At 46.4% G+C, this 20,236-nt stretch overlaps 1 protein-coding gene across 4 annotated transcripts in view; it reads right to left on the reverse strand.

The window, feature by feature from the left end:
- The window catches only part of PPP1R9B (protein phosphatase 1 regulatory subunit 9B), a 74,888-nt gene that overhangs the window by 10,534 nt on the left and 44,118 nt on the right, over positions 1–20,236 (reverse strand). For all 4 annotated transcript variants that reach the window (XR_014540998.1, XM_083582736.1, XM_083582734.1 and 1 more), the window contains 4 exons: positions 17,471–17,575; positions 12,024–12,159; positions 8,734–8,886; positions 3,085–3,138 (listed from right to left, as the gene is read on the reverse strand). Coding sequence is in view for 3 of the 4 variants with exons in the window: in XM_083582736.1 (XP_083438862.1) it covers positions 3,085–3,138; positions 8,734–8,886; positions 12,024–12,159; positions 17,471–17,575 (448 nt within the window). In the remaining variant the exon portion in view is untranslated. The remainder of the gene's footprint in view (positions 1–3,084; positions 3,139–8,733; positions 8,887–12,023; positions 12,160–17,470; positions 17,576–20,236) is intronic.

Genomic DNA, 20,236 nt, shown 5'->3' on the forward strand with positions numbered 1-20,236 from the left:
TTTTCACAGAAAAACATTCTTGCTGGTATAATCTTAATACAACCAGACGAAGGTTTCATTTTTGGAATAATACATTTTCAGAGTAGTTTTTACAGTTATATCAAAAATTACTGATTTGGTTATACTCTTAGAAATACATAGACAGATAATTATGAAATGATTGTGAGCTTTAATAAGTTAACTGTTTATATTTGGGGAACTTTTCTGCTGTACTTTATTGGAAGGAGAAAACAATCATTTCCTTAATAAGAATTTAAACAATTTATTTAAGTAAAACAATAACATTATAACATATGTACCCGTGTTTGTTAACTGATGTGCTTAAACATAAACAAAAAACAAAACAAAAAAAACCCTTAGACTGAGTTTTAGCATACATGAAAAGCTTAAAACAAATCCTTATTTCCTGATAGCCTTTGGACTATGATGTAACCTAAATAGAAAACTATCTTTAGAAACATTTTTCCTCCAAAAGCATTTCATTTGAAAATCCAATTTAAATAATAAAAAAGCCAATTTAAATTTTAAAAAGCCAATTTAAATTTAAATTTATTTATTTTTTAAAAAATTGATTTTTATCCACCCTGCCTCCGATGCTCCTTGCGGTCTCCTTTTCTTGGCAGAAACAGGTATATCTAACAGTGCTTTTGGCAAGCAAGGATGGGAGGTGAGGTGAGATAAGACAGGCAGTTTTGCTAGGCTGGGCAGCATTCCCGGAAAGGTAGATGCCAGGAAGCTACCTTGTGGGTGGCCCCTGGCATATTTAAGTCTCCAGACCTAAACAGCTCAGGGCAAGGGATGGGATTTTTCAAAAACCTTTGCTTCTGCACACATTTCTCCCTAAGGACATCTACACACCATGCAGTTAAAGCACATGGCTTTCCCCAAAGAATCCTGGGAACCGTAGTTGACTGCTACACTTCCCAGCACCCTTAGCACCCTACAGTTCCCAATATTCCTCGTTTGCTTTAAATGCATGGCTGTTTGCCTTCTTGCTCCTTGAGCTTGTCAAGAAGCAAGCTACTGCCCCCCCCCACGAGAAACACAAACAATTCTCGCACATTATATAAGCCTTTTGTGAAGGTAAAGGGACCCCTGACCATTAGGTCCAGTCGTGACCGACTCTGGGGTTGCGGCGCTCATCTCACTTTATTGGCCGAGGGAGCCAGCATGCAGCTTCCGGGCGTCATGTGGCCAGCATGACTAAGCCGCTTCTGGCGAACCAGAGCAGCACATGGAAACGCCGTTTACCTTCCCGCTGGAGAAGTACCTATTTATCTACTTGCACTTTGACGTGCTTTTGAACTGCTAGGTTGGCAGGAGCAGGGACCGAGCAACAGGAGCTCACCCTGTCACGGGGATTTGAACTGCCAACCTTCTGATTGGCAAGTCCTAGGCTCTGTGGTTTAACCCACAGCGCCACCCGCATCCCTATATATACCTTTACTATAGGCATAATATACCCATATTAAACGCAGACGCATTCCAGGTTTCCCAAAGTTAAACGGCACATAAAAATGTGAAGGCAACTTTATAAAAACTCACTTAAGTATTCATGCTTAGAAAATTATGCTATGGAAATGTAGTGCCGCCTGGAGTTTCCCATACCTATTATACCTATAATATTCTTATTTTGTGTGTGTATCGTTTTCCATCTAATTAGCTGTTTAAGCACACACACAACAGCGCACAAGTGGTTGGAAAATAAGCAGGTACTTGATGTTCTGATGTGGTCAGAGCTGCCAAAATCTCTGCATTACCATATTTCTCGTGTATACCACACTCCTGTGTATAAGACACTCCCTATTTTTGGGGACTCCAAATTAAGAAAATGGGGGGGGGGAGATTGCCCAGAGTTATTGAGCTTTTTTGGAGGGGAGGATTGCCCATAGCTGTTGAGCTCTTTTGTGGGGTGGCCCAGAATTGTTCAGCTTTTTTTTTAGGGTGGATTTCCAAAAGTTGCTTACCCTCCAGCTTTCGTCTGTTTTTGCGCCGGCGGAAGCTGCCAATTACCCGCCCTATTTCCGCAGCGACAGCCAATCAACACCAGCCCTTGCTAAAGCCACCAATAACATGCCGCTGACAATCTCCGGCTCACGGAAGCAACCAATCACAGGTCCCCCCTATGCACCATGTATAAGATGTATTATCCATGTATAAGATGACCCCCAATTTTTATCATACAGTGGTACCTCGGGTTAAGTACTTAATTTGTTCCGGAGGTCCGTTCTTAACCTGGAACTGTTCTTAACCTGAAGCACCACTTTAGCTAATGGGGCCTCCTGCTGCTGCCGCGCCGCCGGAACACGATTTCTGTTCTCATCCTGAAGCAAAGTTCTTAACCCGAGGTAATATTTCTGGGTTAGCGGAGTCTGCAACCTGAAGTGTATGTAACCTGAAGCGTATGTAACCTGAGGTACCACTGTACTTTTTAAATTTTAAAAAAAACCCTCAACTATTACAGTGGTACCTCTGGTTGCGAACGGGATCTGTTCCGGAGGCCCATTCGCAACATGAATAGAACGCTACCCGCAGTGGCGCGAATGTGCGGGTCATGATTCGCTGCTTCTGCACATGCGTGTGATGTCATTGTGCACGTCTGCGCATGCGTGAGCGGCGGAACTCGGAAGTAACCCTTTCCAGTACTTCCGGGTCACCGCGGGACGCAACCTGAAAAACCGTATCCTGAAGCAAACGTAACATGAGGTATGACTGGACACGGAAAAGTACGGTAACTCCATTTGATAAGGTTTCCTCCACCATCCCTAGTAAGGACAGTCAAACCAACTGGCAAAATATTAGATGCATTCATGCATTTTATTTCAGGCACAGATGTATCACTTTGGTCTCATCCTTCCTCCAAGAAGCTCAGGGTGGCTTTTATGGGGCTGTTTCTATTTTATCTTTGCAAGAGAAGAATCTTGGGATCGTGACCATGAGGGTAGGGCAGGGCCGCCCCGCTCCAAACCCTACGAAAACAGATTAAAAATAGCCCCGCTATTAAAAGAAGAAGCTTTGGAAAACACTCTCAGCCGTGGATTTGGGCAAGTCTCCAAGGGGAGGGAAAGGGATCTCATAGCTTACCTTTCTTTTCAGCTGCTGTATTTCAGCCTCGGTCACGGCATGCTTGATCTGGAGCTGCCAAAAGAGAAGAACAGAGAGTTCAGGGCAGGGAAACCTTTTCCAGGCTGAGGGCCACATTCCCAGCTGCACAGCCTTCCGGGGGCCACTGTGGTGGGCGAGGCCAGAGGTGAAAGCAGAACACGGAAGCAAATGTAAATCCTGCCTCTGTTCCTTACATTCCATTCCCTTTATCCAATAGCTGCCGCTTTATCAATTCCTGCCCATACATTTGTTGTATACCTCTAAAGTACAAAAGAGGTTACACACACCCGCACCACCTGTCTGTTTTAAATCATTACTTAGTATTTTTATATTAATTTCCCTTTCTTGTCATCTTGCACGTGTAACTTTTCTTTCTCCCCCTCCAAATAATTTTTATTTGATTTTACAAACAGGAATTTATAACCATACCAAATACACATCCATCTAATGAGATCTTTCTGTATCTTGAGACTTCCTCTCCGGTAGGGACTCTTTCTTCTTTCCATTTTTGGACTGCATGTGTAACTTTTCAAAAACAAAAAAACCCTACTCTCCATCCTAGAGAGATCCCTATTTTCCACCCTTTGGTTTTGTCCGATTCCTATTTCCCAACAACTATCACTTTATCAATACAAAAAACAAAAGAAATTATCTATTTCAGATCACTTATTATTTCTATCTTATTTTCCCCTTCATTTCTTCTTGCGTGTGCAGCTGTCTGTATCCTCTTTCCTCATTCATTAGTTGAGATCACCTTCTGAGGCCCTCCTTCGTGTGCCTCCTTCCTTGAGAGGTCCGGAGGGTGGCAACACGAGAACGGGGCCTTCTCTGGAGTGGCTCCCTGTCTATGGAATGCTTTCCCCAGGAAAGTTTGCCTGGTGCCTTCATTATACACCTTTAGGCGCCAGGCAAAAACATTCCTTTTTAACCAGGCCTTTGGTTGACCTGATCAATATTCAAACCCCTTTAAAATGTGGCTCTTGGGGGGGGGGGCGTGTTATTAGGTTATGGATTTTATTTTGATTTGATTTTATATGTTGTGATCTTTTTGTAAACCGCCCTGAGACCTCTGGGTATAGGGTGGTTGTTGTTGTTTAGTCGTTTAGTTGGGTGGTTGTGAATAGGTATGTGCACATCACCAGTTTTTTTTGGGGGGGGGGCCAAAAGGCCATACCCGGACCTATGCCATCTTACTATCTCCCCCAAAGCTGCTATTATTTTCCTACACTCCTAAATCCTTTGATTCTGCTCCAGCCAACTTTCTTCATCTTCTTGCCCCATGCTATCTACCTATAACTCCGAGAATTTTCTTTATTTCTTTTGTTCCTCCACTTCCCCCGGGAAAACCCGCTCTTTACCACTGAATCGGAACGAACGTCCGCACAAACCCCGGCTGACTTTGTTACTATTCAGCGGCTTTTCCTGGGGGGAAATCGGGGCGAAAGAAAAGCCTCTTGGACCCACACCTAGAAAAAGTATGGGGCAAGGGGGGGAAAGTGTGGATGAGCGAAAAACCAACAGGATTTCAAGCTTACCAGGAGATGCTGGGGACTGAAACCCAGGTCCTTTTGCTTGCAAGGCACATAGTCTGCCAGTGAGCTATGGCCCTTCTGTGTCTGTCTGTCTGTCTGTCCGTCTGTCTGTCTGTCTGTGTGTCTCTTGAAATCCAGCACAGCGTGTCAGCAAGCCAGCACTGGGGCTGGCTTGATTCTAGGTGCCTAAATGGAAGCTTGCTGACACACATTCCAGGGTCAACTAGAGGCCACTACCCACATTACAGAAGAAGCAGAGACATTAAAATTTAGCGCCTCCCAGGCTGCCTTTCTCTCGTCTTTAATTGCCACTTACACACTGCAGAAGACGGCGAGGGAGAGTTAGAGCTGCCTGCGGCTGTTCATTACACTTGGCCCCATATATTTATGGGGGGTGGGTTGAGGGAGGAAAGGGGTAACTTCCTCACATGCCGCTGGGCAGAAGCAGACGTACGGAAAACGCCAAGAAGGTACCAACACTGGAAGAATGGCAGATGAAGATGATGGATTTTTCGGAGCTAGCCGACCTGACTGGAAGAGTCCATGACCAGGAGGAGGAGGAGTACCAGGAAGAATGGATGAAATTAAATGACTATTTAGTTAAATATGTTAAGTTAAATTAATTGGGAAAAGCTTGCAAATACCGGATAGGCTTAGGATTCAAATGTGTAATGTGATCAACTAATATGTTTAATACCAAATTAGGAAGAAAGAAAGATGTTAAGTGACCAGGTTAATTTTATAAGAATATTGATTTGGAAAACCGTTAAAATGATATACAGTGGTACCTCGGGTTAAGTACTTAATTCGTTCTAGAGGTCTGTACTTAACCTGAAACTGTTCTTAACCTGAAGCACCACTTTAGCTAATGGGGCCTCCTGCTGCTGCCGCGCCGCCGGAGCACAATTTCTGTTCTCATCCTGAAGCAAAGTTCTTAACCTGAAGCACTATTTCTGGGTTAGCGGAGTCTGTAACCTGAAGCGTATGTAACCCGAGGTACCACTGTACGCTGAAATCCAACCAGGGGGATATGAGGAAGTCACTTCACAATGTTAATTGGATTAGTTTTACTAAAGTTATGATTTATGTGTGTTTGTTTATTTGTTTGTGTGTTTAGATTTTTGTGAAAGTCAATAAAAAAATTGGAAAACAAAGAAGCAGATGTACGAAGCTTAACGTTTGCTAGCTTCCACAACAGCTACGTACAAAGCAGCCTCCAGCGAGGCGCCTGAAAGGGATTCCTCCCCATGGCAAGGATGTGGAGGGCGCTGCCATTTTAGGAGGCTTGAATCACACACGCAGCATCTGTGTGGCATCGCGGTTTCTGTGCAGCTGAGCTAAAAGCGGAGGGGACATGCCCAAGGATTAAGACTTTCTGGGAGATGATCTATAATGAAATGAAAAAGGTATTTAAATATACCTTCCTGAAGAAACCAGAGGCCTTTCTCCTGGGCATAGTCGGCCAATTGGTGCCAAAGAAGGATAGAACTTTCTTTATGTACGCAACAACAGCAGCAAGAATACTTATTGCAAAGTACTGGAAGACACAAGAGTTACCCACCCTGGAAGAGTGGCAGATGAAGGTGACGGATTATATGGAATTGGCGGAAATGACTGGCAGAACCCGAGACCTGGGAGAAGAGTTGGTGGAAGAAGACTGGAAGAAATTTAAAGACTATCTTCAGAAATACTGTAAAATTAATGAATGTTAAAATGATGTTGGATTGAAAATAAGTGGCATTAGCAACAAAGTTAATAAGAATATGCAAAAATGAATTGATAATGGATGAAAATATAGAGTTATAATATGTTAAGATACAGAGTTAAGATAAACGAAAGAGGGTAAGGATTTGCTGATTTGATTATTTAAATGGGAATACAAAAAGGGGAGGTGTGAGGAGGCCAAGGAAATAAGCTAATGAGTTCAAAGTTACAAAAAACGGATTTGTTTTTAATTCTTTTTTAGCTATTTGTCTTTTGTCTTTTGTATTTTTATTCTTCTTTTTTCTTTTTCATGTATTTTTCTACGTTCTCTTTTTTGTATCCTTTTCTTTTTATATGACCTTTTTTATTTTGTAAACTTATGTTTTTGTAAAACTTCAATAAATATCTTTAAAAAAAAAAAAAAAATAAAAGCGGAGGGGAGCAGCTCCCATCAAGTGTGATGCTCTATACTTAGAGACAAGAACAGAGGGCTGCGTCGGCCACTAGGGGTCAGCCAAGACGTGCAGCCGTGGGCCAGGGATATGAAAAGCACAGAGGCACAGATTTCTCACAAACCGCACATAAAACACAAGGAGCCTCGTGGCATCTTGGCCGCCGCCACTTCCTTCCTCTCCACGCTCACCGGCCTTGCTTCCTTCCCACCTCACCACCTGAAGGTTTAACTGATTCCCCCTTGCTGGGCTGTGCAGCTCGACAAAACCCATTCTCTTCTTTCCCTGTTTTTCAATGCGACATTTCTATGGTTCTGTGGTTTCAAGGGGTGCCAGAACTGCCACAAGGAGAAGCCCTCCGATGTTCCTCCTTCAGACATAGGTGGCACACATTCCAAGCACGACTTCTCCCAAAGATCTGGGGAACTGTAGTTTACTCCCTCTTGGTGCTACAATTCCCAGCACCCTTAACAAACTGTGGTTCCCAGGATTCTTTGTGGAGAAGTCATGCGCTTTACATGTGTGGGGTGTGTGTCATTTGCAGGTGCATCCTTAAAAAAACACACCATAAAAGAGAGATATGTTTACCAAGACTGGGAAGATACTATGGCCATGTCATGGCACAACCTTGCTTCCAGATTAGACCATTCCCATGGAGAAAATCCCACCCACTCGAAAGGTTAGTATCTTTGGCCAAATCTCTTTGCCCCCATCACAAAAATCTCCAGTGCTGCTTTGCTCCCACTTCCTGAAACCTATGAAAATGAATTGAATTCATGCGACTGTCTCCTAGCTCTCAAGCCACTGTGACTGCGATGTGATCACAAAAGCAAACGGCATTTTTTGAGCCAGTTAGAAAGGTTTTTAATTGTTTAATCTAGCCAGTTAACCGGTTAAAGACTGCACTCTACTCCTCATATCTGCTACCTGGATCCTCTTGGTTCTCTAACCTGAGCTAGGAAGTGGGATCAGCTGGCTGTTATGGCCTGCCACTGTCTTACCTGGTTTTTGCCAATTGTGCCTCATCCCTTACAAAGTCTGGTTTTTCTGGTCTCCCACCCCTCTTGCTTCTGGAGAATGTTTATTTTTAAACCCAGACTCAGCATTCGTGCAGCTGCAGGCAATGTTAAATTTGCATGCGTTTAAAATATATTAGCAGATTCAACTGCCTTTCCCCAACACCACCACTCCCTTCTGAGATGCGAAATGCGCATATGCACAACCCATGTGCTCAAGTGCTTCTGCAGCCACCTCTGCAACTCAGCAAACAGCACTCTTCCCTGTTTGTTTGAGTCAAAGAACAAAGGTTTTCAGTTCCCTAAGCTGCAGTTAAAGGTAAAGGGACCCCTGACCATTAGGTCCAGTCGTGTCCGACTCTGGGGTTGCTGCGCTCATCTCGCTTTATTGGCCGAGGGAGCCGGCGTACAGCTTCCGGGTCATGTGGCCAGCATGACTAAGCCGCTTCTGGCGAACCAGAGCAGCACACGGAAACGCCGTTTACCTTCCCGCCGGAGTGGTACCTATTTATCTACTTGCACTTTGACGTGCTTTCGAACTGCTGGGTTGGCAGGAGCAGGGACCGAACAACAGGAGCTCACCCCGTCATGGGGATTTGAACCGCCAACCTTCTGATCGGCAAGTCCTAGGCTCTGTGGTTTAACCCACAGCGCCACCCACGTCCCTTAAGCTGCAGGGAGCTGGGGCCATTTCTGTGGTGTGCTTAGAAACAAGGAAAGGTTCCACGGATGTTTTCATTAGTCATGTGACACTTCCATCAGCCACGGAAGCCACTGTATCCCTTTTAGGTCCCCTTCTGGAGTTTGTTGGACTTCACTCCCCATCTTCACCGTCCTGCTGGCTGAGACTGATGGGAGCTGGGAGCCCAACAACACTGAAAAGCTTACGGGTTCCTTATCCTTGCTTTTTAGGCCTTTCCTTACCTCCTTAAATTTATGCACCAACTTTTCAGGGTCCATCTCAACTGGAGACAGCATGTCTTCGTTTTCAGCCAGCTCAAAGACCTCAATGGCCATCTCGCTGCTGGGGAACATGGGACTCATCTCCTCGTCTTCGTCTGTGGCGTATTCACCCGTCTGCAAATTGCAAAACAGGCAAGCTTTATGGTTTGGCTTTTAAAGTTAACATCAATGCTGGACAGAACCAAGTGTGTGTTCAGATAGCGCCCTGAGACCCCGGAAGAGGGGAAAACAGCAAAAGGTCTTGTGGAACCTTAAAAACCAAGGTAATCATTATGGCATAAGATTTTGTATTCGCTTTGTTGTTGGTTATAAATCCCACATCAGCAATGCCGTCAAGCCTTGCCACTTCTGATGCCAGATTTGTGCTTACAGGGGTACCTCAGGTTACATATGCTTCAGGTTACATACGTTTCAGGTTACACACTCCGCTAACCCAGAAATAGTGCTTCAGGTTAAGAACTTTGCTTCAGGATAAGAACAGAAATCGGGCTCCGGCGGCTCGGCAGCAGCAGGAGTCCCCATTAGCTAAAGTGGTGCTTCAGGTTAAGAACAGTTTCAGGTTAAGAATGGACCTCCGGAACGAATTAAGTACTTAACCTGAGGTACCACTGTATTCTTCTTTGATTGGACTACAGTGGTACCTCTGGATACGAACGGGATCCGTTCCGGAGCCCCGTTTGCATCCAGAAGCAAACATAACTAGTGACGACACATCTGTGCACGTGCGTGTCGCTTTTTGCCACTTCTGCGCATGCACGTGACGTCATTGAGCGTCTGCGCATGCGCGAGCGGCGAAACCCGGAAGTAACGTGCTCCGTTACTTCCGGGTTGCCGCGGAGCGCAACTCTAACATGCTCAACATGAAGCATATTCAACCCGAGGTATGACTGTACAGTCTATGAAAACTTGTGCCACAATGCAGTAGTTGAGTCTTTAAGGCACCACAAATACGCTTTGCTGTTTTTGCTGCAAAACCGACTTTACACAAGCTACGCATCTGGAAACTTAACAAAGAGAGAGAGATGTAAAAGTGAGTCATGCTTTCAGTTTTCACATGGCTCGAGTAATACTGAAAAGGGATGCGTGGAGGAAATGTACAAGCTAATTCCACACCAGGGGACTTGCACATCTTCCCAAAGCCACTCTCTTTTCAAATGTTACCATGTAAAAACAGCAAGTGGAGCTTGCTTGTACTTCCTCTCTCCCAGCATCGAGAGAATGTCTGAAACCATACACATAAACCTAGCAGTCTTAAAACATTAGTAGCCAGAGGAGGAGACACCAATGGCCCTTCTATGATCTCCAGCACAAATATTCCTTTGGTATTCAATGTCTTGATACAAGAAAGCAGACTGATTGTTCCCCTGCCTCCAACCGTGGCCAGCCAGGGACCTCCAGGAAACTTCCAACAGGCTGGTTCAGTGGAGAAAGCCATTCTCTATATTGTTTGTACCTAGCAGGTATCCTGCTATTGGGAATGGAGGTTCCATTCTTAGCTCTCATGGTCAATAGCCAATGACAGACCTGCTTTCTGTTAGCAGGTACAGTGGTACCTGGGGTTAAGAACCTAATTCGTTCTGAAGGTCCGTTCTTAACCTGAAACTGTTCTTAACCTGAGGTACCACTTTAGCTAATGGGGCCTCCTGCTGCCGCCGCGCGATTTCTGTTCTTAACCCGAGGTACTATTTCTGGGTTAGCAGAGTCTGTAACCTGAAGCGTCTGTAACCTGAGGTACCACTGTATTGTCAAAAGCAGAATGCACTTTGGTTTGCTTACCCCGAGACAGTTAACCTCATGCTGACCTAAGCCTTACAGCAAACAATCTGAACTGTAATGTGCTACAGAATTTTGTGATGACTGGCAGCAAGGCGTCTTATCCATAGGTGCTAGGGGTGCAGGGAACCCGGGCGCCGGGCTTTCAGGGGTGCCAGGCCGAGAGTCCGGGGCCCAAGAGTTGAGACCGGGGAAGAGCCCGCCCATCAGTCGGAGCACCATGGCAGGCTCTTCTGCTGCAGGCAGCTCTGCGCCGCGAGTTTGGGGGCTAGCGAGCCAGCGAGATGCTGAGGTGGCCGGCCGGCTCCGGCCTCCTGTGTGCCTGGGACTGGGCAAGCTGGGGGTGGCGCGCGCCGGGTGGATCTTTGCACCCCGGCACTGCATATGCTTAAGACAACCCTGATTGGCAGAGATGCTTGCGAACCCTTTGGCACCCATTCAGCTAGTACATTGGCCTTTGCTGGAGACAAGAGTAATTCTCAGCTACCACCAAAGCTTACCCATTTAAGGATGGCACATGGGAATCTGAATTATTATCTCCCCTCAAAAGACTGGTTTCGGACATGGGTAGCAAGCATGGCAAGAGGCCTGGGAATATGAGTGGAAGAAGGGACAAAGGGGACTTTTGGCAGTCGGCTTACAAAAAAATTGGGGAGAAGGAGAGACAGAGAGAGGGTGGGAAAGAGGGAAGTGGCTGGAAGAATAGGACAGGGATGGAAGGCTGCTCTTCCAGGCACAAGGAGCAACAGGGCAGAGGGATGGGAAGGGAGAGGCACGGAGGAGGCATGGAAGAGGAGATGAAGGAGGAGACAGCAGACAGCTTTAAAGAAGGACTGGAAACTTAAGAAGGGCTCCAATTGTGTGAAAAGGTAGGCAAGGCTTGATGCTATTGATTTGTTCTGTTTCTTTATTCTTGGGCCCCTCTTGACTGGCATTTTGTGGGTTTTTATTTCTCGTTTCGCAACATGTCCTTGACGCAATAATAGTGCATTAATGGCGGATTTATGCTGGACCATTCACGCACCACCCTGCTTTTTTAGTTGCTCCCCCAGTGCAGCCACATTGCTGCTGTTTGAAGAGGCTACAGAGCGACAGAAGCCGGGACCAGACAAAAAAGCCCCCTCAGAACACCTGTGGTATGGAAAGTGACAGGAAATGCACCGATCAGAAAGGAAGCATCATGACTGTGCCAAAACCTTTGCCAGACACAGAGCAGTATTGAAAGCGGGACTGTGCAGGGCCGCCCCAATAACAGCACAATAAATTGCCGTGAATGCACAATGAAAAGAATTTGTCCGGAGTAGGCCTCAGTTTCAGCCAAAAACGTAGCCATCACAAAGAGTCAGCAAGGGAACCACAACTTCCTCTGGCTCTCCTTTTTGTTCAGAGCGCTGACAAGAGGAATGAGGAGGGGAATCGGGGCGCCGTGTCCTTTTCCTCCTCTCCCCAACAGGCTGAGAGAAACCCGTCCCACTTACTTCTTCGTCCTCCTCCGTGTACTGGGTATACCTCTGCTCCATCATTTCCCGCTGCCATCGTTCCTGCTCCAGCGTCTGTTGGATGAGTTGAGCCACCTCGCTTTGCTCGCCCGGCTTCTCTCTCCCAATCAGGAACCTAAGGAAAACGAAAGAGGTGGGAGAGAGGGGGATAAGAGTACGGATCTCAAAGAAGTGGGTCAACACACCAGGAGTTATGCGGCCAGGCTATATATATATATACACACATATATGCACTGGGCTCAAAAAGATCCCAGTACAATCAGTTTCTGAGCCGTGATACAATTGGAACGGATTTGCTTATTTTGTGCAATCAATTTTTCTTCGGTCATGCAAGGAGGACAAGGAAGTACGTCGAGGACCGAAGTCCCCTCATCTCACTAAGTGGAAGGCCTTCCCCGCCACCATTTTTGAGGGCTATAATAGCTGCGCTGTGGGGGAATCTGTGATTAGATATTTTGGCGTTTTTAAACTTAAAAACAGTTGCCAGAGCTGTGTATCTGAAGAAGTGTGCATGCACACGAAAGCTCATACCAAGAACTAACTTAGTTGGTCTTTAAGGTGCTACTGGAAGAAAAAAAAAATTTTTGTTTTGACTATGGCAGACCAACACGGCTACCTATCTGTAACCAGAGCTCCCTGATTTTGATCAGGAGAGTGTTGCTGATGAGGGAGGGGAGGTTAAACTCTTCCTCGTTTTCCCTCATCTAACTCTCCCACCACCTTAAGTTCCAACAAAGGGGGGGGTGTAGATATTGTATTGTGCCTGTCTTTCTCCCACAACAGGACTAATGGCACCTTTGGGTGTGTGAGATTTTGGTTGAGGAAATCATGCCAAAGGGTTAAAAACCCCTCCAACCAGAGCCACTGATTCACTAACAATTGGGAGTCCCACTGCCACAGTCCTCTAGACTAGGGGTCAGCAAACTTTTTCAGCAGGGGACTGTCCCTCAGACCTTGTGGGGGGCTGGACTATATTTTGAAGGGAAAAAATTCCTATGCCCCACAAATATCCCAGAGAAGCATTTTAAATAAAAGGGCACATTCTACTCAAGTAAAAGCACACTGATTCCTGGACCGTCCACGGGCCAGATTTAGAAGGCAATTGGACCGGATCCAGCCCCCGGGCCTTAGTTTGCCTACCCATGCTCTAGACAGATCTTCTGCTTTGGGGTTTTTTTAAATTAAGAGCAGTATAAAGGTAAAGGGATCCCTGACCATTAGGTCCAGTCATGACCGACTCTGGGGTTGCGACGCTCATCTTGCTCTATAGGCCGAGGGAGCCGGCGTTTGTCCGAAGACAGCTTCAGGGTCATGTGGCCAGCGTGACTAAGCCGCTTCTGGTGAACCAGAGCAGCACACGGAAACGCTGTTTACCTTCCCGCCGGAGTAGTACCTATTTATCTACTTGCACTTTGACGTGCTTTTGAACTGCTAGGTTGGCAGGAGCAGGGACCGAGCAACGGGAGCTCACCCCGTCGCGGGGATTTGAACCGCCGACCTTCTGATCGGCAAGCCCTAGGCTCTGTGGTTTAACCCACAGTGCCACCCGCGTCCCAAGAGCAGTATATAAATAAACAAATCTTTCTTGTTGTATCTACTGGGTCTGCAATATTTGACAAGTTGCTACCCATTGTTCTTAGGCGGGGGCAGGAAAAGAGAGTTGTTGCAATCAACTAACCAAGGAGGCCATGGGTATATGTCCCAGGGATACAGAAACCAGAAAGCCATACAGATTTCAGGAGCCTGGTCTTAGCCTGAGGCCTGCCACAGCCTGTGTCTGCAAGCGATGCTCAACGACAAGGCCCAGAATCTGGTTGTGATGGGGAAAGTATAATGACAAGCACCCCTGAGCATGCGCAGAGTGCGTTTCTTTCCCAAGTGGGCAGCTACTACATCCAGTTGCCCGCTCCCAAATGGGATCAGGGCTAGGGCTTCTAGATGAGAGAAAGTGACTTCCTGACACAACTCGCATCCCACCGGAATGCCCCGGGGGAAAAAGGACATTCTATTCAACATCCATGAGATGGTCTTATTTTCTGGAAGGTTTGCTAACTCTTGTTTCCAGAAAGTGACATTTAGGCATGGGTCTTGTGTTTGTGCAACCTGAGTTCACGTGGCACAGTGTCAAGGGGTGTGTATGTGGTTTTTTTTAGCAGTGATAAAAAAAATATGGGCCGGAGCACTAGTTAAACAGATTACCAAATCCTTTAACTGGTTAACAGGGCCTTTCTATCTGGGAAGGCAGAACGGTGCCTGTGGAGTATGGAGGAAACTAGTTGCCTAGCAACACATTCTCGTAGTTGAGGTTCCCGTCGCTTGGGAACCGATCAGCACTCAAATCTCGGAGGAATGGGTTAGGTTCTAGGTGTAACCCCCCCAAAAAAAACTGCACCGCCCTTTTCGTTGAAGGAACCAGGGAGCTCTCATATGTGCCCCCCCTCTGTGTGTGTGTGTGTGTGTGTGTGTGTGTGTGACAGAGCGAGTGTGAGAGAGGTTTTCTGGCTTGATTTCCATTCTTTCAAAAACCACCGACGCAAGGATCCTGGGATGGGGCCAAACCTCTCATTCTTAACGCTGCCAGGAAAAGTCAGGCCAAATGCCTCTGGTGAGATTTAAAAGAGAGAGAAAGGGGGGGTGGCACAGAGGCAGCCGTATAGATAAAAGGGACAAAAACAGAAGAACCACAGCTGACAGGATAATTCAACAGCCCACAGCCCTATGGTCTCCCTCACGCGCACATATACACATTTCCATTGAACCGAACCCTTGTTTCGTTTCGTAGGAAATAATAAAACGGGCATGACATTGGACACTTTCCCATGGTGCATCGGGGCGCATTCTGGGGAGCAATGGGCACTGCTCCCCAGTTTAAAATGGAACCAGATGCTGACTGGGCAATGCTGCCAGCCGCTGCCCATTTCCTAGGAAGCCAAAGGCCTGTTCGCAGACTCCCTTCCGGTTGCAGTTCTCTGGGCACTGCTGGGCCAGAGCAGTGGAAACAGAGCTATACGAATAACTGGGTGGGGTGAAAAACAGGCCATGCAAGGAGGGTTAGTGGGTCCCTTTCGTTGCTGTGCTAACACAGTGCTAATCTCGCTTTCTTTTCTCTCCCTCCCCTTTTCCTCGCTTGATGGCAGGGTTAGGATTCGGGGATTTCGAAGGCGAAAAGGAACGCCGAGTTGGTGTGAGCGTGAGGGGCAGTTGTTGTTGTTGTTGTTTAGTCATTTAGTCGTGTCCGACTCTTCATGACCCCATGGACCAGAGCCTGCCAGGCACTCCTGTCTTCCACTGCCTCCCGCAGTTTGGTCAAACTCATGCTGGTAGCTTCGAGAACACTGTCCAACCATCTTGTCCTTGTCATCCCCTTCTCCTTGTGCCCTCAATCTTTCCCAACATCAGGGTCTTTTCCAAGGAGTCTTCTCTTCTCATGAGGTGTCCAAAGTATTGGAGCCTCAGCTTCAGGATCTGTCCTTCCAGTGAGCACTCAGGGCTGATTTCCTTCAGAATGGATCGGTTTGATCTTCTTGCAGTCCATGGGACTCTCAAGAGTCTCCTCCAACACCATAATTCAAAAGCATCAATTCTGAGGGGCAGTAGAGAAGTAAAAAAACCTGCCATTTTCATGTCATGGGTTTGCATTTCATGGTTTACTGCAAAAGAGCAGCATGTTAGTTCATTCGATGAACCCAAAGGGGCCAGCTTTGCGTGATGTATGAATGCAGGGTCCTGATCTGTTGGTTCCAAACCAGCCAGACTTTATAGGCTAATTTTAAAACCCCTGTTTTACAATACTGGCTTGTTTGGGGGGTAACAAACTAGGATTGTGGGTTCGCACTAGCCCCGTTTGCGTGAAGGGAGAAGTGAAGTTGAAGCCAATGGCCTGCATGCTTTTTCAGTGAAGTCAGAAATCCCATACCCTCCAACATTTCCCCGGTGAAAATAGGGACTTCCTATTCCGTACCCTCCAACATTTCTCTGATGAAAACAGAGATGTCCCCTTCAATATTTCTCTGATGAAAATAGGGACGTCCTAAGGAAAAGCGGGACATTCTGGGATCAGATCAGAAACTGTGGTGGCTTCTGTAAATCTGAGACTGTCCCTGGAAAATAGGGACACTTGGCGGGTCTGAAATCCTCACTCACTGTAATGTGTGAATCTAGCCAGTATGTGTCCTCTTAACATACAAGAGCTTATAAAGAACAAGTGTTTCAGAGTCTCGGTGCCCCCTGGCTCTTCAAGTAATGCTATCAAATTGGCAGAACGTCAGGCAACATTTAACTTTCTGTTGAGGTTGAGGGAGATTTGCCAGAGAGGCAGGAAAAAGGAGATACGAATTGGGCACTCAGACCTGGAAGGAACAGCAAAAGTGAGGAGAGCCCACTTGACCAGGAAATGAAATGAGGAGTGTTGAACCAGGACTTTAAGAGGCTGAGATGCAGATTTGAAACCTGGCAGAACTGAAGTAGGCTTTTGCATGCAGGTACAAGTACCCGCTGAGAATATGCTTTGAAATATTCATTTAAAAGAAATATACCTTTAAAAGACAGCATAATAAGCAGAAATTCCAAAGGTGCTGGCTGTCTCCCATTATACAGCCGTGATGGGGAAAAGCCAAACCAGTTCAACTTCTGTGTATCACAAACTTAAAGACACAGCTGCCCCTGCCTCTTCCTCTGTTTTTAACCCTGGGCAGCTTGTTCTCTGCTTTCAAAATGCCACAACGAAGAGGGAGCCTTCAAGCTACATTTTAGCGCCTTGAAAACAACAACGAGAACAACAGCAACCAAGTGACAGGTAGCAATTTAACAGGAAAACCCTCCATCTGTTGCCCTTGTGTCTGGCAGAAGGCATTTAGAAACTCGGTAGCCCCTCCAGAGGAAAGAAGAAAAAGAAAAGATGTGAACTCTGCCAGGGGGAAAAAAATGTCATCATCGTCTAGGTTCTTTTATACTCTTTGGCATGATTAGCTGAAAGCACTGCAATGAAAGGAAGCTTCTAACCCCTGCCTGCTTTATACGGTTTTTAAATCCATTCCTATGCATTTCTGTTGGTGTTGCTTCACACACAGAGCATTCTATCAACTTCAATTGGGAGCAAGAAATATCTCCAGAGGACCATTAAGAAGGTAGCCCCTTGATGTAATGAACTCACCAAGGCAATACAGTCCTGCCCAACTCTACATAAGTAAGAGAAGAAGCAGTACCAAGGCTGCTAGGAAAACCTTTCAGCTGCCATCTTACACCCACAACCATTTCACGGCAAACAAAATGACTGCTCCGAGAACATTTTCCCACGATGCATCAGAGAGCTCTCTCTGAGGCAATACTTCCGCTCTTCTCTATATCTGTTTTTTTTCCTCCCCAGACAGACAAGCAAGACAAATTCTGGTCCCATCACAAAACTGGGGTGCACACCGTTCCCCTACCGGACTCTACCCTTGGTATTCCTCAGCACGGAGGCAGCAAAGCTTTGGGTCACACCCACCAGACTGGTGCCATCCACCTCGACGATAAGGTCGTTTACCTGGATCCTGAGGGAGAAAAAGGATGGAGAAAGTTAGAAGGGGAGTGACCATTCAGTTGCAATATATATGTGTGCAAAGCCAAAGGAGAGGCCTTCTGCATTCTTTAGCTATCGGAAAGCACATCTGTGCCAAACTTGCATATACAGCGGCACCTAGGTTTTCGAACGTACAGTGGTACCTCTGGTTACGAACTTAATTTGTTCTGGAGGTCCGTTCTTAACCTGAAACTGTTCTTAACCTGAAGCACCACTCTAGCGAATGGGGCCTCCTGCTGCTGCCACGCCGCCGGAGCACAATTTCTGTTCTCATCCTGAAGCAAAGTTCTTAACCTGAGGTACTATTTCTGGGTTAGTAGAGTCTGTAACCTGAAGTGTCTGTAACCCGAGGTACCACTGTAATCTGTTCTGGAAGACCATTCCGAGTTCCGAAACATTCAAAAACCGAGGCACAAAGTTGGCTGTCTGCAAATTCAATTGAGAAAACTGAAAAACATGCCCAGAAGGTGCGTTCGAAAACGGAAGCATTTACTTCCGTGTTTTCGGCATTCGAAAACCGAAAAGTTTGTCAATGGAGATGGTTTGAAAACCAAGGTACCACTGTATTTTTAAAACCCAGCGAGCATCATGGAAGTTGGCCATGTTCTCATTTGTGGAGAAAATGGAAGACATGGGTTTTTTTAAAAATCAATCTGCAATACTGGGGTTGTTTTTTATCAGTCAGTTCTTTAACACTTTCCCGTATATGAAGGACTTCATACTCTCTTACTTAGTTGCCAGTAAGTTAGAATGCAACATAGCAACATGACTTGCCCAAGGTAATATTTGCTCTCCTCTGTTCAAAACGAACATTTTTTTCACTGTAACACACACCCATACCCCAATCCCCATACACAGCTCTCTCTCTCTGTGACTTTAAGGCACTGATAAGGACATTTCTATCGCTCTTTGCATTCATGCCAGTACAGTTCACAATGCAAAGGCAGAATTGCCACCACCGGGCCACTCTTGTTAGAGGGGGCAGTCTGGATGAGCCTGCATAGGCCTTTCCACGGGAAAACAGAAACACTACTTTTTTCCAAGATTAAACAGAGAAGCAAAAAGAAAAAGCAGATGAGCAGGTGGAAAAGAAAACCCAGGCAGGTCAGTTTTAAAAGAGATTAGGTGCTGTCCACACACTGTTTGACCAGAGGTAAAAAAAAGGAAAAACAAGAACATCTCGAGCATGCGAAAGATCCTTTGCCAGATGCAACTTGGTGAGCGGTTTCTCTAATCTTACCAAGCGTTCTCCCATGAATACCCCCTGTTTATATTTCACTGGTGCCCCTGGAACTGGGCAGGCAGCCATGTTTGTTGCTATGACAGCGAGCGGCAGCCCTGCTGGCATTTCGCACCAGAGTTGCTTCTCCTCTCCCCCACCGCCACCCCTTCATTTCTCTCCCCCCCCCATTTCAATTCTGTGAGAAAACACACAGGGAGCATTAAGGCGTTCAGTTCCAGCAAAGAAACAGTGGTTGCTTCTTGATTTAAATTGGTGGCCTGGGATGGGTACGGGCTGGTTAAGGATCTATTGTAACATTCTGTGTCGTATATATTTATTTCAGCTTCTGCCCCTTCACAAAACTTCATGATGGGGAACGGCACGTTAAAAACGCTAAAATACTGCTTAAAAACTTGGAGCGAGCAATCAATGAAAAGCATGCCAGCCCTGAAGCATTTCGACCTTAGCCCCTAAAAGCCCATTCCAATTAGGTTAACAGCATATAGCAGGATTGGAGAACGTCCAACCCAAATTTGGCCTGTGAAGCTGTTTTCCCCAAACCATGCCCGCCTGACCCATATACAGTGGTACCTTGGGTTAAGAACTTAATTCGTTCAGGAGGTCCGTTCTTAACCTGAAACAGTTCTTAACCTAAGGTACCACTTTAGCTAATGGGGCCTCCCGCTGCCGCCGCACGATTTCTGTTCTCATCCTGAAGCAAAGTTCTTAACGTGAGGTACTATTTCTGGGTTAGCAGAGTCTTTAACCTGAAGCGTCTGTAACCTGAAGCGTCTGTAACCTGAGGTACCACTGTAAACAGCACTGCAGAGCTGGGACCACAACGGTCATCTAGTCCAACCCCTTTCAATGCAGGAATCTTTTGCCCAACGTGGGGCTCAGACTCATTACCCTGAGATTTAGATGTGTCATACGTGATGTCAGGCTTGACTATGCAACCAAGTTCTCCATTGCAAATTTGATCGTGCAGCGAATCCCTGCAGGAAGCAGGTTTTAAATCGCTGCCGGTGGGGATGGTATTTCAAGCCTGCCGGATCGGCTGCAAGTTTGAGTTCCCCACGCGGATTGCACCTGCTGGGCCAAGGACACAAGAAGAAGAGCCCCGCTGGGCCAGACCAAAGTCCAGCATTCTGTTCTCAGAGTGGCCAACCAGATGTCTGTGGTGAAGCCTGCAAGCCGGGACACGGGTGCAACAGCGCTCTCTCTGCAGGACAGAATTGAGAGATCCGGAGCATTGATTTGCCAGTGAAAAAGCCTGACCACCGCTTAAAAGAATCTGAGAGCAAACGATTGAAACGTTTTGCAGGAGGAGGGAATCATTTATTTATCATATACTGGAGCACCGCAGAAAGACACGCCAGAGTGCTCCATCTGCTTTTCGATTGTACTGGG

Source organism: Podarcis filfolensis, assembly GCF_964270895.1.
Source record: "Podarcis filfolensis genome assembly, chromosome: 13".
NCBI classification, from domain to species: Eukaryota; Metazoa; Chordata; class Lepidosauria; order Squamata; family Lacertidae; genus Podarcis; species Podarcis filfolensis.